Genomic DNA, 17,708 nt, shown 5'->3' on the forward strand with positions numbered 1-17,708 from the left:
ACGTGCGTCGGGCTTCGTCCGACTCTATGTATGAGGGTGCCTTGGGCGCCCGGCCTTCAACCGAGTGCGTCAGGCTTCGCCCAACTCTATATGTGTCGCTTAACTTCAAACCTGGGTAAATCCATTTTGCTTTAAGGTTGAATATATAAAAAATATAATATGATCTGAAAGATAATCAACCTTATAGCAGAATGGATTTACCCAGTTTTGAAGTTAAGCGACACATATATGAGGGCGCCTTAGGCGCCCGGCCTTCAACCGCGTGCGTCGGGTTTCGTCCGACTCTATGTATGAGGGCGCCTTCGGCGCCCGGCCTTGGACCACGTGCGTCCTGCTTCGCCTGACTATATGTATGAGGGTGCCTTCGGCGCCCGGCCATGGACCGCGTGCGTCGGGCGTCGCCTGATTCTAAGTATGAGGGCGCCTTCTTCGGCGCCCGGTCTTGGACCGCGTCCGTCGGGCTTTGCATGACTCTAAGTATGTGGGCGCCTTCCGGCCTTCGGCCTCAGGAAATTAGTCAATATGCTATCTCAGGCTTGGAATAAAGTTAAGCTAGATTAAGTTTTAACGTTTTCAACCCTATTCGCGCCATTCATAGTCTATTAACTATTAGGACCCCGAATAACACCTATTGTTATTCCGGATACCTATATTTTCTATTATCCTCTATCTAAAGTCTTCATTTGATTGTCTCATTCAATAATATTTGTTTTTATTAGATTTGTTTATTTAAGTTACATATTTTGAAAACTGTTAATCTCTCAAAAAAAGACATAAACGCATATAATGTGTATATATTATTAATCGCCTTTAAAAGCTCTTCATTTTGATACCCCACTTGATAGGTTTGCAAAAAATTTTTTTCTAAAGTTTGCGCATTATGACGTAATACGCCCGCCATATTGAATTTTAAGTGACGTCACATATCCTATGTTCATTGGGGTGACGTAAGGATTCCAATGATACATCACTCATTGAAATCGGTTAAGGCATTCAGAAGTTATGGTGGAACAAAGAAACTCACATACATACATACTTACATACAAACATGAACGCTGAAAACAATACACTCTTTTTTTGGGGCAGTCGTGTAAAAAAATAGAACGACCCATATTTTTATCAGTACAAAATGTTTCAATCTAAGCTAGTTTCTGACCGGGTATCAGAAAACACATGAAGTATACATTTCTTGTATGCAAAAGGAAAAAAACGTAAGTACCTACGTCAAATGCTGCAACTTTGCCTACCCTGCCCAGCATTGTCTGGCTCAAAAACAGTGATTCTTTACCGAATAGCCATTTATAATGTCTGCCAAGAATTCGACTAGACAACTATTTTATGGAGAACTACTATTTTCAAGCCAGGCAATGTCAAGCAGGGTGGGCAAAGTGGCAGCATTTGACGCTATATTGTGAACTCCACCAAGGCTATTTATTAAACCAGAGCAACTACCAACTAGAGGAAGCAACATATTATCAAGTGTATCACGCACGGAAACGAATACAAAAGCAGTGCCCGGATATTATTTTATAAATAGCTGATTTATGATGATTTGTTTTTGCCCGTGTGGTGACGGGTTAAGAATTTCACCACCCCCTTTCTTCCCGTGGGTGACGTAGAAGGCGACTGTGGGATATGGGTTAAATTGTGGCGTAGGCGAGAGGCTGGCAACCTGTCACTGCAATGTCACAGTTTAGTTTTCTTTCAACCCCTTATTTGCCAAGAGTGGCACTGAAACCTGAGTAGTTTCATGTGCTCTGCCTACCCCTTCATGGGACACAGGCGTGATTGTATGTATTGTATGTATGTATGTTGATTTTTCTTCATATGAAATTTGTCCGGTCAGGGAAAACGTCGCACAATACACGTATATAGTAATGTATGTAGTATTACGATACAATCCGGACGTTTCCATACTATGCACTTGAGCATTACTAGCGCAAAATGTCCAAATAGAACATTGCTGCCCTTTAACTTTAACATTTTCGCAATATACTCGACTGTAATATTGCTCCGTAGTAGCAGCAGTAATGCAGGCGAATTCTGTATTAGAATGTAAAATTAAAAAAAAAGGTATAGTAATAGTAATCTTACCGTGATTCGGACCATAAGCCATCGCTACAACTATGAGCGTTAATATGATCTTCAGTCTAATATTGCCTTCCCGTTTTCTGGTTACAACTGAAGCTGTCTCTTTCTGCACCGTGATAAGGTATTTGACTGTCATAGGGTCTTTCTGCAAAAGAAAACTAACAGTTGGACAAAATATTTTTAGGATGCAGAAAGAGAGAGTATGTTTCACTCTATCCATGTTGAATGGTACCTACAATCAAATCCATAAATTGATAGTAGGTAATTGTCTGTAGGTATTGCGTTGTTTGTTTTTTTCCTAAATGTAACGTTAGTGTTTCTGTTTGGCTCATCGTTAAGGTAAAATATATCTTCTGGTATTAGTCACGCAATTTAAATATTGCTATTAATGAATAATTTAATGTCTTGCATAAAAAATAATTACCTTCTCATCTACATCATGATCAGGTTTAGTGTTTTTCTTCAAATATATACATCCATACGTAGCAATAGCTAAATTCAAGATGCCTGTTATAATAAATACTCCATAGTATCCGCCAAATTTCAAGAGAAATCCACTTAACGACGTACCGACGAGAATGCCACATGTCATGCAAAGATTAACCAAGCCAACCCGGAAAGTCCTGGATTCTGCCGTTGTGATGTCACTAATGTAACTAAAGACTCCAAGAAACATCATAACCCATCCACCAGTAACAGCAGGAAATATAGATTCAAGCAACATTGTCACTTCTACAGGAATCTCGTCGAAAAAGTAAGTGCTGAGTATATTGCTTAAGCAAACGAGGATCTCTCCTGCCACCGGCAATAGTATGCAAAACTTTCTATTCCCTGTCCTGTCACTCCAAGCACCCATGAAAATCACAAGCAAGGTAGGCACTGCAGTCTGTATTACACTCCTCCACGTTTCTATTTGAGATATTATCTTCTGAATCTCTCCTTCTTGTTCAGTATGGTTACCTTTTCTTTCAATAAGTTCATCACAAACAAAATCTCCATAATCTTGTTTCACTCTGCACGTTTTATCCAAGTTAAGATTTTGTATTGCTATTCTGGAAAGCATGGATCCTATAACGAGTCCAGCAAATATTGGTTCAACAGTGATGTTTTGTTTGATATAACATATTTTCTCATAAAGCGTTTTGGTTTTAAATTCATTTTTATTATCTTTTAAAGGTTTTTCTTCCACAGTTGTTTTCTGATCGCTCATGTTTCTGTCGAAGGTGCCTGTTGATGAAACACTTTCGCTTTAATGAAGTTAAAAGTTTATTTGTACACAGATAACTCTTAATTTGCTTTTGTATATAGCATGTTCCATAATATTTTTACAGCGTATCCTTAAAGTAACCATTTTAAATGATTCTCCAAAAATTGTTTTGTTGTGTTTTCATTTTCATGTCGCACTTTTAGTGTTAGTTAAATAAATGTTTCTTTGTTATTCACTACTTGCATATTACAGACTACGGCTTTGTTGCCGTCGCATGATTGTCGTTGAATGAAAACGTTTACAAACAGATCCGATGTATGTCATTAGTATCCGTTACAGACAAGTACAGAATAAACTGCCAATTTGAAAGAAGCTTTTGATATTGATCTTATCTTTTTCAATTGTTACAAATGATTTAGAAAAGAGAACTCGTAGTTAACCTAAAGGGTGCTGAAATGCTGATAAAATTATCATGTCTTTGTCAATTTTATTACATGTGGAATCTCGGAACTAACAGAATCGTCGATTCAGTTACCCCACGTTTAATCTCACAGCTCGATCATCTCCAATCGCGTCTAGATGGTGATGCAGGCAGATCTCTATCGTACTAAAATGGAAGAGTGACGCCTATAGAAAAAACAACCTCGCACATCGGCTGACATCAAACGAAATAAAATGTACCAGGCACTTCGAAATCATACGTGATTAGTTTTAATGGCGTTTTAGATTAAAAAAATATTTTTATCTAGACCTGTTACACCTCGGACAATGGCGGTCATATAAATGAAAGAATCGCGTTCCTACCCACAGATTCTACTCGTGTAGTTTAGTGAGATATGACAGGTCGACTGATCGCGTTCTTGACAGGCGGTAACTGTGACGTAACCGAAAGTGGATGGCACTTTGAGCGGGACGCAGGGAGTGGCCATACTGTACGGTAGTAGTCGTTATTATACTGTGCTTATATGTAAAGATCGTTATCAGCGTGCTGTATTGGTGGCAGAGTATGGTTGGCAAAAAAACAAATACACAAGTATTTAAAACATTATATACTTAACAAATTATGAAATATATACACACATTTATAATTACTTTTCCAAATTACATTGAATAAATAACTAAAATTTGTTCAACAGATTTGGCTGTCAGTCGTTCACGTCTATTAGAAAAAATCCATTTTAAATAACTAAATGACCTTTCTACGTTGACAGAAGTTACAGGAAGGTAATTTAACTCTTTAAAATACTGCACGCAATTTTTGTCGATGCCCTCCGGCATATCCACTAGTGAATATTTAAATGCAAGTATTTGTTTTTTTTGCCAACCGTACCATTTTCCACGAAAAGTGCACCTTGATAACGATCTTTACTTATATGATTGAGTAAAAGTAAAATACCCTTGCAGTCTTTCTTATTTACGCGTCTCTCACGTTCATACACAGTTATTCATTATGCTCGTCACATAATTGGCGCACACTGTAAGTGAGTCGTTATCAATTTAAATGATAGTTAAATAATACTGTTTGCTAGAAGTATTTGTACGGCTCCTTGTAAGTAGGCTATTGAAGTTAATGCAGTCCTTGGTATGAAGTAAGATTATTTAATCATTATTTATAATGTGAGACTCCCTTGTATTTATTCAAGTTATATGATTGTTTTTAGGGTTCCGTAGTCAACTAGGAACCCTTATAGTTTCGCCATGTCTGTCTGTCCGTCCGTCCGTCCGTCCGTCCGTCCGTCCGTCCGTCCGTCCGCGGATAATCTCAGTAACCGTTAGTACTAGAAAGCTGAAATTTGGTACCAATATGTATATCAATCACGCCAACAAAGTGCAAAAATAAAAAATGGAAAGAAATGTTTTATTAGGGTACTCCCCCTACATGTAAAGTGGGGGCTGATTTTTTTTTTTCATTCCAACCCCAACGTGTGATATATTGTTGGATAGGTATTTAAAGATGAATAAGGGTTAACTAAGATCCTTTTTTGATAATATTAATAGTTTTAGAAATAATCGCTCCTAAAGGAAAAAAAAGTGTGTCCCCCCCCCCTCTAACTTTTGAACCATATGTTTAAAAAATATGAAAAAAATCACAAAAGTAGAACTTTATAAAGACTTTCTAGGAAAATTGTTTTGAACTTGATAGCTTCAGTAGTTTTTGAGAAAAATACGAAAAACTACGGAACCCTACACTGAGCGTGGCCCGACACGCTCTTGGCCGGTTTTTTTTTTTTTCTAAAATTAGAGTGCGTAGCATGACTTGCGATATCTGTACGCATATTAAGCCTTAAGACATGAGATAACGACTTGAGGTGCGACGTAGGTTTGGAGACGAAGTTAATGAAAAATTAGTGGTGCTTTTTTGTACCACAATACGACCACAACCTACCGATAAAGAGGCAACTCTGTTTATCTAAACAGTGCATCGGTTATCATGATCATAAATTCGCTACACATGCTACTGTTATCATCAGAAATCGGAAATCCCGAGAGATGTAAACATAACGCGGCATCAATGTTGAATGATATGGAGACGGACTCAATTTACCTTAATACTTCCTTAACAAATTCTTTAAAAAACAATGTTTTATTTTATACCAGCTTTTTCCCGCGGCTTCGTTTGCGTTAGAAAGAGACAAAAAGTAGCCTATGTCACTCTCCATCCCTTCAACTATCTCTACTTAAAAAATCACGTCAATTCGACGCTCCATTTTGCCGTGAAAGACTAGTGGAGTAAAAGTAAGGTACCCTGGACATAATTCAATAACTCGTCCTTTTTAATATTTTATTGGGTATTATTATTAAGCATCAAATAGTATTTATGTACATAGATAAAAAAAAATACGATCGTATTCATATATTATAAAAATCATGAGATAAAGTACATTATCCCACTTTTCGCTAACAGCAAAATAGTTAACCGAAAACTTTGTTAGATTAACTTTGTGGTGCACTCAGATGCGATCAGTTATTAGCGATATTACACAGAAAATAAATCTGATTGTGTACTTTTTTTTACCGTTTTCATTTAATGTGAATATCTAGGTAGGTAAAAATGGTGACCATGATAATATCAATTTGCATTGTATTGAGTATATATAGACATTTAGCACCGATCTTAAACATATATTTTTAACGCTTAAATAAACATGAATTTCTCAGTAGGTATAAATTGTAACTGAGATTTTTTTGCTTAAGACCAGGTTTTTGTGTACTATAATCATGATTTTATCAAAATTAATACTGTGAAGGTCGCGCTTAAGAAACTGTAAATGTCAGTAATTTAAAAGGGTGCAAAGTTGTCGTAGAGCGGCTGTCGCGGGGCGGGGGAGCGCGCGGGGCGCGGGCCTGGGAGAGCGCGCCGCGCACCGGCCGCGTCACCGCGGCGGATCGGTTAATAGGTTAGGGACGTAAGGTACCGGCCACACCAGAGCGTCGCGTGTCTCGGGGCGCGCAACGGATGTCCGCGCCACGCCACCTGAGTGTAATTCAAAAATCGTCTCCTGAGTACATTTTGTATAGGAAGGACGTAAGACGCGCCCCAGGCGGCGTGGCGGCGGCGTGGCGCGCGCCGCGCCGCCTGGGGGCGCGTCTTACGTCTAAAATAAACACAACGGACGTGGCGTGGCGCGGGCGTGGCGAGGACGAGGCGCGGACGGGGCGCGGACGCAATCTAAATTACACACAAGAGGTGAAAACACGGCTCGATGCGTCATTATACAGGCTGATTTCGTTGCGGAAACGTCTTCCTCGTCCGATGATGAAGATGCGTTTGCCTTGCTGCAAATTCTCAATATGCAGAGGCACAGGATATTGGGTTCACCCTATGCGAAAATTATCCGAACATTACAGATATTTCGAAACCATGGAAAAGTTGCATGAATATCCGGATCTTTTTCGTACAGTTTATAAAATGTCAAATAAAAATGCAAATAATAAACCTTTGAATTCAGATTTCTTATCCCTCATGCCTGTTTGCCCCACCCAACCCATACCCAGGCTGGCCCCGACTCCAAAAATAATTGATTTGTTTATAATTTGGATGTTTAGATTATTGCAATACGATAAGAAATCTGAATTCAAAGGTTTAATATTTTTTGCGTTTTAGTTTCTCCGTGTTTTGTAACGCGCTTATTTTTGAAGGCGGTTTTATATTAAAGAAAATTTATTTATTTATTGATTTTAGTGGTTCCTATTGATATTATATACGTACAGTAGTGAAAGAATTATCCTTTAACTCCTAACCATTGAGGAGTTGACCTTCCATCATCAGCTCAGCGACATTAAAATTTTTACCATCAATCGTAAATATTGGTGTACCTATTAAAAATACACTAAAAACATTACATGTGCCTATAACATTTGAAGAGTTCCCTCGATTTCTCCAAGATCCCATCATCAGACCCCGACTTGGTGCCAATAGGACCATCTCGGGGTTATACCCGTTCGATTAAAAAAAATAATTTGAAAATCGGTCCACGATTCTCGGAGATATCGAGTAACATACATACAAAAAAAACCGGCCAAGAGCGTGTCGGTCCACGCTCAGTGTAGGGTTCCGTAGTTTTCTCAAAACAATTTTCCTAGAAAGTCTTTATAAAGTTCTACTTTTTTGATCTTTTTTTAAACATAAGGTTCAAAATATAGAGGGGGGGGGGGACGCACTTTTTTTCCTTTAGGAGCGATTATTTCCGAAAATATTAATATGATCAAAAAACGATCTTAGCAAAAGTAAACCCTTATTCATTTTTAAATACCTATCCAACAATATATCATACGTTGGGGTTGGAATGAAAAAAAAAATCAGCCCCCACTTTACATGTAGGGGGGGTACCCTAATAAAACATTTTTTTCCATTTTTTATTTTTGCACTTTGTTGACGTGATTGATACATTGGTACCAAATTTCAGCTTTCTAGTGCTTAAGGTTACTGAGATTATCCGCGGACGGACGGACAGACAGACAGACAGGGGGAAACTATAAGGATTCCTAGTTGACTACGGAACCCTAAAAAACATTCAGTCGAATTGAGAACCTCCTACTTTTTTGAAGTCGGTTAAAAAAACAACCTTTATTGTCGGCTGGCAAACGGCTAACCGATTGAAACAGAAACATAAATGAAAAGAGAGGGCGAACGACGACACCTGCGTGTCGGCGATTTCAAAGGTAAGCGCACGTGCACCCGATCTCGCTACCTACGCCCAGGTGCGGGCGCGGCTTTCGACCTTCGCGCCGTGCAATAGAATTTAATGTCGGCTGCTCGTGTGCGGTCTGTTTGTTTTATAGAGTGGCGGCATTATCAACATCAAAGGGTTAGCCTATTTTGTGCAAAATTCTATTATATCAATAACTTCTCACGTCACTAGATTATCGACTTTGAATGTCGAGTATATTTATAGTATCATCACTTTATTTCAGTGTACGAATTTCGTATGTGTTAAATCATTGTTCTAGCTTCATAAACCAGGGAGGAAAAAATGGAGAGCGTTTATATGTCTTGTTTTGCCTTAATTCAATATCATCAGATATTTTTGTTGCTGATAAAATAATACATCCTATATATCAAGGCCTTGTAGCTCGGCGAAAGAATCGTGATCGCGGAGTGCGCCGGCACTGATTATAATTATTTTGTCCAGTTATTATAATAACCTATACAAAAAGTACCGATAGAATAGGTATTCTAATCTATATCTGCATAGAACTATTTAAAACAAACCACAAAAGTTCATAGTTGATCGTTATTGGTACAGTCAGCAACTCAGCTGTGAATACAGATAAAGTGCCAAATATATGTATACACACACCTTAATGTACCAAGTACCAACACTTGTACAGGAAATAAAATACTCTATACATATTTTTGGCACTTTGTCTTGCCAGCTGTGTTGTTGACTGTACACGATCTAAAAAGGAGCTGAACGGTTATTATAATTACGCGGTGACTTGCGTAGTTGGCGGCCGCGCGATACATAGTGCTGTCTCTGTTCAGGCCCCGTAGCCGAATGCCATTTCTCCGACGCGAAACGAAAACGAAACGCAGTCTGGCTCTGTCGCGCCAATACGCAAGAGCGATAGAGATAGATATCTACTAGCGTTTCGTTTCGTGAGCGTTTGTGCCATTCGGCTACGCACCCTGTTCTCACTACCACGAATTTGAAGAACAATATTGCTGACTCTCTCAATCTTTAGGCGTCATTCATATATTACGTCATACTAAATGTGACAATCCATGTTAAAGGATTAAAATAAAAAAGCGTGACATTGGGGGGTCCAAATAGTAGTCCATAAACCACGTCTTTGACCAACGTGAGTGATATCTCTGTCACTCTTTACGTCTTTACTAACAGAAATTTAAATAACAATAGTGTTATCTCTGTCACTCTTTACTAACAGAAATTTAAATAACAAAAATGATATCTCTGTCACTCTTTACTACCAGGAACTTAAATTATTATAGTGCTATCTCTGTCACTCTTTACTATCAGGAACTTAAATTGTTATAGTGCTATCTCTGTCACTTTTTACAACCAGGACCTTAAATTATTATAGTGCTATCTCTGTCACTCTTTACTGTGTGCGGGAAGTGCACATACCACGAGTTTGACTAACATGAGTGCTATCTCTATCACTCTTTACTACCAGGAACTTTAATTATGATAGTGCTATCTCTGTCACTCTTTACTACCAGGAACATAAATTTTATTATTATAGTGCTATCTCTGTCACTCTTTACTACCAGGAACTTAAATGATTATAGTGCTATCTCTGTCACTCTTTACTGTGTGCGGGAAGTGCACATACCACGAGTTTGACTAACATGAGTGCTATCTCTGTCACTCTTTACTACCAGGAACTTAAATGATTATAGTGCTATTTCTGTCACTCTTTACTTCTAGGAACTTAAATATTTTTTTCGGTTTCGGTTTTGGTCTTGGTTTCGGTGTCGGTTTTGGTGTAGGTTTCGGTGTCGGTTTCGGTTTCGATTTCGGTTTTCGTTTCCATTCCCGTTTCGATTTCCGTTTTCGTTTTCAGTTTTGTTTTTGTTTAAACTAACAGAACTAAAACTAAAACCAAAACCAAAACCAAACCAGAAACGGGAAACCGAACACGGGAAACCGGATATCGGATACCGTATATCGGATACTGGTTACCGGTTACTGTCTACCGTTTACCGGATACCGGTTACCGGATACCGGTCACCGTTTACCGGGTACCGGTTAACGGTCATTGGTTACTGGTTACCGGTTACCGGTCACCGAATACCGGAGACCTGTCACCGGTTACCGGTTAACGTTTACCGGATACCGGTTACCGGAGACCTGTCACCGGTTACCGGTTAACGGTTACCGGTTACCGGATACCGGATACCGGTTACCGGATACCGGTTACCGGTTACCGGATACCGGTTACCGGATACCGGATACCGGTTACCGGATACAGGATACCGGATACCGGTTACCGGTTACCGGGTACCAGATACCAGAAACCAGGTTTTGATTTCTGGTTTCTCATGTTACAACGTGTATAGATTAGTCGATACCAAGTCGGACACTTCCGATTAGGCGATTTCGGCTCGCATTGTTACGCAGCATTCCAGTGTTGAGTTTCTCACACATGAGGCCCCCTAATAAAATTTGTACCACTTATATTATTGATTTGACTCTCGCAACACAAACACCTCATGCCCACACAAATACACACAAAATAAAATCATTCACAAACTTCAAATCATTCAAAAACTCAACAGTCACACGCGCTCCTCGCGGTCCTCTAAGAACTCCCTTGCGAGAGTCGACACTTCAAAATGAAACGACATCGCATCGGCTCATCGTCCACAAATCCGAAAAGATCCACCGATAAATTTGTACCGGAAAGACCTCACCGCGACAATGTCACATTACCCAAATTATTTCAAAAATCCTCTGAAAGTGAAACAGTTCATTAGGTTTACCGTAAGAGTGAGTGAGACAGACACGCACTGTGCTTCAAATTTGCCTCGCCAAAATACGTTACACACGACTCGAAAGAATACAGTCTTAAGCGCCGCCGCAAGCTTTCATACATATTACGTTGTTGTGATCCAAGCATCTCGTCAAGCTCGATAGGTACTATTATTGAGCTAACGACTTGACCAGTTTAACGTGACCTATCGGACTAATTGATTTGTATGACTTTTGTCACTTGTAATAAGGGAGCTCTCTTATACTGGACGGTGAAATATTTGTTATCGAAGCGTTTTGAAAACGCGGCGCCCTTGATATCGCCGAGCGAAACACGTGTCGACGACTCGCCGCCCGTTCCCGCTACTACTATACTAGCTATACCTACTCTGTGCACGACCTTATTCTGCAGGTAATAACGTTCATATTAAAGCGCAAGTAAGAAAAATATCAATTAAGTAATGAATCTTACATATTTGTTGTTTAATTGATTTCGTATAGTACTAAGAATATATTAATGGCAAAATTTACCATCTTTCAATTTAGTTAAGTATTTTTCCTTTCCTAAAATTATCAATATTTAAGATTTTGAACAAGCGCCAAAAGTATTGGTATAAGTTTTAATAATTTATCAACACACGTAATATTATATTCATAATAAATTGCAGGATTACGGTTAACAATATTTTCTAGTGAAATACGCCTGAAAATGTGTAACTTACTAAACCTTCTTTATAAATGATAGTTCTGTATGAATTATTTATAAAAATTAGATGTTTTTTATATGAAATGCAGGTGTCACAACATAATACAAGCACTTTTTCCGGATTACATTTAATACTTTAGTTATAAAATCAAAAATTATTCAAAGTTCGTTTTTATTTTTTTTTTAATTGAATCAGAACCCTAATTTGATTAATAATTTGTATTTTAACTATCACTAATGATACTTTATACGACAGAAAAAGAAAATTACGGTTATCGAATTATGTCCAGGTCAAGCTATTTTTACTGGTCTGGTCGGACAAACAAACAGTATGGATTCTCTTATGTTACATACTGCTGCTACTGCTTTTGCCTGCGGCTTCGCTCGCGTCAAATTAGAAAATTGCGGAATGCTCCATAAAAACTTCCACCCCCCATTTTAGGAAAGAGGGTAGTTAGAAAGAGTCAAAAAGTAGCCTGCATCATTCTCTATCCCTTCAAATATATATCTTCACTTAAAAAATCACGTCAATTCGTAGCTGCGTTTTGCCGTGAAAGATGGACAAACAAACAGACCACACACTTTCCCAATATTATTAAAAACATAAATGTATGGTATGAAAATGTATGGGAAACCGCTCAAAGTCGTAACAGTCGTCGAAAAAATTAGAAAGCTACTGTATCGATTAAAGGAACCGCAACAGATACCTCCTTAAAAGGAGTAACGATACATAGGTATTTACATGGATGTTACAGTGAAACCTGGTTAAGTGGGACCTGGATAAGTGAGAAACCTCTTTAGTTGGGACCCAAGGTGTGGTCCCGACACTTTCGCACCGATTTACCTCTATTAGTGAGACAAAACAGACCTCTATAAGTCATATTAGCCTTTTCGATTTTATAGTCACATTTCCCTCTACACTACTCACACAACACCTGAATCCGTGATAAATCACCTAAATAGCGTTCATGGTGGTGTCCACTATACAGTAGAAAAAATACCATCCAAACGGGACAGTTATAACCACAGAGAACCTCCTATAGAGTGCCAGTATGGCTAATTTTGTTCCCGGTACAAATCGCCAAAACTTGAAGCGCGAGGCTCGGGCGGGGTGATATGTTAGCGCGCTGCGATTGGTCGTTTCAAGGACGGTGGGCGGGAGCACTGTTGCATAAGGATGGGACATGCTTGTTACCGTAATTTATGTTGACCGGTTTTGGTTGAATTATTTTACCAGAAATTATTGTTAGTTATTATTAATAACAATGCATACTATAAAAAGGTACATACATTTTACTTGGTATTTCATATGAAATCTTTTAAAGATAAAAGTAATGAGAGCTTTAATACTGAAATCAGACATCGTGTTCGTAACATCCTTTTTTACGCACTAGTATCGTAATGTACTATTAAATCCACTAGTATATATACAGACACCCTGTTTTTATTGAATTCTGCTTACTTTATATATTTTTCCATGACGCTTTTTGTCAAATCGATAATGTGATTGCAGTCCTCGTGATCGAATTGATGGGTTTTTAATTGCGGAAATAAATCTTCATTTACAAAACTTCTAAGTGCAAGCGTTACAAAACGAAGCTTGTCTTTATAAAACACCGTTGAGCGATTCGCGGTTTCGTCCATGGAGCTTCGTATTACTTGCTCGCAACGTTTGCAAATCCTTGTCACCATATCTGAAGGATACGTAAGACCACCGACATCTTTTGCGAATATCAAGCTCGTTTTGATTTCACTTGAAGACGCCAAAGCCTTAACGCATGTGTTGCATTTAATTTTTCTAGTCAAGTAATGCACTACCGCTCCCGATATGTATTCTATGATACTCTCAGAGAAGTGAGATAGTGGGATTTCCTCCAATGATTTTAAATACTCATCTTCCGCATCATCTTCATCTTGGATTTCTGACATATCGCCTCTTGCAGCAGTGGTAACATTAATACGTTTTATAGCCGATGAGCAATTAAGAATGGAAATTTCTTCCAGTGCGACGCAATTTCCTGTGTTCAGATCCTTTAACTCCATGTGCACTAGCATTTTTCTGTAAATCCCGTGAAATTGTTTAGCGGTTGGATTATTATTTGCTCCCCCTCGAGATCGGATGTTACAAAAAAGCAATTCGATATGGTCTTGACTGATTCGGTGGAACGACAGGTATCGACAATTTTTAGACTGTATTAAGTCTTTGAATAAAAACTTGGCACTTTCGATGCATGCACAAAATCCAACAAATCCAGTACTTCTCGGGGTTTTGACTAGCCAACACATTACCTCAAGCCAACTCCGAGTTCCGTCGCACTTCCTCCAAGTTCATCATCAGGCCTATCTTATGAGATTGAACCTAACTGCTCACTAAGATGATCCTAAAAAGCCAACATAACATTTATCGATTCTCGTACTGCCTTGGAGTTCATCATCGGGCCCACCAGTGGACTCGCATGGGCGTCACTGAGTCAAAAAACCTGCATTTAAAAACACTGTCCATGTTTTGATGATTGTTTCCAGGGCTCGGATACCGGTAAAATTTTCAAACCGTTATCATGTACTTGCGGCAAAACTAATTTCGTTAGTTAAAATTTCGTTTCCGCTCGAAAAACCGCTATTTTTAAACCGGTTTTAGGGGAACGCTTTCATAAAGGTATCGTTCGATTAACCGGTTTAGAACAAAATAAACCGGTTTATTCCACAGCATGATAGGTAATTACTGTTCAAACCAAACAAAAAAGTCGCTGTGTGAACGTAAGTATTTACGCGGTGCCGGTGCGTCTCGCCGCTCGTCGAATAAACCGGTTTATTTCGGTTAATATAAAGTTCTCATAACGTTCGCCTTCTTTAGAAACATCGGAGTAAAATCGAAATAAACCGTTTTTAACCGGTTCCAAGTCTTGATTGTTTCAGCTTTAGCAAAACTACTACCTACTTACGAAATAAACTATAATAAAAACTAAGAATTAAACTACTTGTTTACCTACTAACCAACCAACCATAAACTACAAACCAACTACCTAAATAAAAAAACTACACATTCTACAAATTACTACTTACTACTTAGTACGTACTGACTACTCTAACAAACATCGGAAAATATTATATTGGTAGAAATTATTATTTTCATCTCTACTTATTGCGTAAACAAATCCGGTAAAACGTTGTTAAAACAAAACACGAGGTCACGGTAATAAACAAAATCAACATTGTCACATCACTACGATACACGTGCTTCGTAAGAAAGGAATAGCACATTGCATTTTTAATTTGATGAAAAGGGACAGAGTATGACTGTCGCGTCAACTACTTCTAGTGGCCAGTGTAAGTTGACCTATGCTGGCTCGGAATAAATTATAAATATGACTTACCTGTGAAATGTAATTCCGTCTGTTTTTAAATTTGACTTTCTTGTGGTTTTTCCACACCATTTCACACTACAGGTGGACATTTTTAAGCATCAAATGCCCTTTTTCAATTTTTTTTTTGCGAAAAACACGCGCTCTTTGCGGATCTGCTACTTGGTCGCAACTGATCGGGCACGGCGAGCGCCCGCGCTTATATCAGTGCAAATACTAGGAAGGCTGGCAACCGCGAGTCGTCTTATAATTCATGTCTATAGGGGTTGGTCTGTGGTTATAACTCATTCAAGATAGGAATCCCCAGGGTTACCTATCAAAAAGTCGAAAATTATAATGTCGAATATTAGTAGCCCGAAAACGCTTCCCATTTTATTAATTGGCCTAATTTTTGTTTGCCCGAAAGTACTTTTCCCCTATTATTATTTTCCCCATTTTTATTTCGCTGTAATTTGGTTTCGGTTATGATTCGAATCAACACTTATTAAAATTCCGAAGAATCATTTGACAACTACTTTTTGTCGCGTAAAGTTTTTATTCCGAAATATTATTTAGCCGCTATATCAAAAGTTCGAAATTCGAATTAACACTTATCATTTGACAGCTATTTTATATGGCGTATAGTTTTATAATTCGAAATATTATTAAGCCGCTATATCAAAAGTTCAATAAATCCTTAATTTTCTAACAAAAGTTTGTTCCCGATCCTCATGGTCGTAGTTCTTACTAAACCTAAGAATCCTTGGCATAAGAGTTTATGGCAAAGGTTTATGGTTAGGGTCGCAGTTCTAACCTAACCTAACTTACCTAACCCACTTTTCTAGCAAATGTATGTTTCTGTGGGGGTCGCCGTTCTAACTTAACCTAACCCACTTTTCTTACAAATGTTTGTTTCCGTCAGGTTCGCAGTTTTAACCTAACCCAACCCACTTTTCTTGCAAATGTTTGTTTCTGTATGGTCGCAGTTCTAACCTAACCTAACCCACTTTTCTAGCACACGTTTGTTTCTGTATGGTCGCAGTTCTAACCTAACCTAACCCACTTTTCTAGCAAATGTTTGTTTCTGTAGGGTCGCAGTTCTAACCGAACCTAACCCACTTTAGCAAAAGTTTGTTTCCGTTCGATGTCGCGTAGCTTCGGATTATGAAAAGGTGGTTAGGAAACTGTTGTCAAATGATAAGATTTGCAACCGTTTTTCTGGTTATTGAGTTTCTATAAAATTATATTAGGGAAAATGACATTTCGATGTCACGTAGCATCGGATTAATGAAAAGGTGGTTAACAAATTGGTTGTCAAATGATAAAGTTGGCAACCGTTCTTCTGGCTATTGAGTTTCGGGAAAACGATAATGTGGGATAACAAACTAGCGATATTTTAAAAATATGGTAAACAATGTATTTGGATTATAAAAATTCTGTCAACCGATTTCGGACAAGTGATAATCGGACAAAAGATTTTCGAAATATCGATAGGTTACCATCCCCAGCAGTGTGTATGAAAAGTTTTTATCTACATCAGTTTGGCCTCTAAACATTAAAATCTCCGAATGGCAGCCGTTTCTCCGACGCAGGGAGACCATGTCTCCCTCCAACACCCCCGCACCAAATTAAATTAATTAAATTAAAAATCATTTATTGCCATAATTCACATGCAATACACGAACTAGGTAGGTACATTATATTTTCTATTTTAAACAAGTTACAATTAAGATAAACTTAAACATAATATTAGTATACTATGATTAATTTATTAATTACTTTACATTACATTTGTTTATAACTTATCTAATCTAATTATAATAAAATAAAATTCGGTATAACATAAGCATGGCAATGGGTACCAAACTCAGCATGTGCTGAACAGGTGTCCAGCGCTGATTTTCAGTTTGGGCGCGCATTACAACTCTTTCATTTGTAAAATTGTTCCGTACGAGTGTTAATTAATTATGATTAGGTAGCTTGCAAATGAAAACAAATGATAAAATGCTTGACGTACTACACTTAAATATTAATAGATTGCAGCATAATAAAACGTACAAAGTAGAAAGTGAACTGCAACTTCGTGATAAGGTTGATATTCTGTGCTTGTTCGAGCACTGGCTGGATACGAAACAAATAACCCCTGTTAACATAGTCAACTTCCGTCTGCGGGCCCACTACTGCCGACCGTCGAGGATGGGTGGAGGAGTCTGCATCTACGCCAGCCCCGAGATCATCACAATGGAGCGCAAAGAAATCACTAACTTGTCTGTTGAAATGCAGTTTGAAGTGTGTGCAATCGAGTGCGTTGGCCTTGACCTTATTATTGTTTGTATATATAGACCTCCTAACGGAGATTTATCCCTATATTTATCAAAGTTACATAAATGAATTATTAAATTTAAATGCTATACAAAATTATAATG

The 17,708-nt window shown here is 38.2% G+C and overlaps 1 protein-coding gene across 3 annotated transcripts in view; it reads right to left on the minus strand.

Annotated features, from left to right (window-relative positions):
- LOC125226411 (proton-coupled folate transporter-like) overlaps positions 1–17,708 on the minus strand; it is a 31,597-nt gene that overhangs the window by 10,490 nt on the left and 3,399 nt on the right. For all 3 annotated transcript variants that reach the window (XM_048130392.1, XM_048130393.1, XM_048130391.1), the window contains 2 exons: positions 2,516–3,318; positions 2,095–2,236 (listed from right to left, as the gene is read on the minus strand). In XM_048130392.1, coding sequence (XP_047986349.1) covers positions 2,095–2,236; positions 2,516–3,301 — 928 coding nt within the window. In that variant the 5' untranslated portion in view covers positions 3,302–3,318. The remainder of the gene's footprint in view (positions 1–2,094; positions 2,237–2,515; positions 3,319–17,708) is intronic.

Source organism: Leguminivora glycinivorella, chromosome 5 (genome assembly GCF_023078275.1).
Source record: "Leguminivora glycinivorella isolate SPB_JAAS2020 chromosome 5, LegGlyc_1.1, whole genome shotgun sequence".
In the NCBI taxonomy this organism is placed as follows: domain Eukaryota; kingdom Metazoa; phylum Arthropoda; class Insecta; order Lepidoptera; family Tortricidae; genus Leguminivora; species Leguminivora glycinivorella.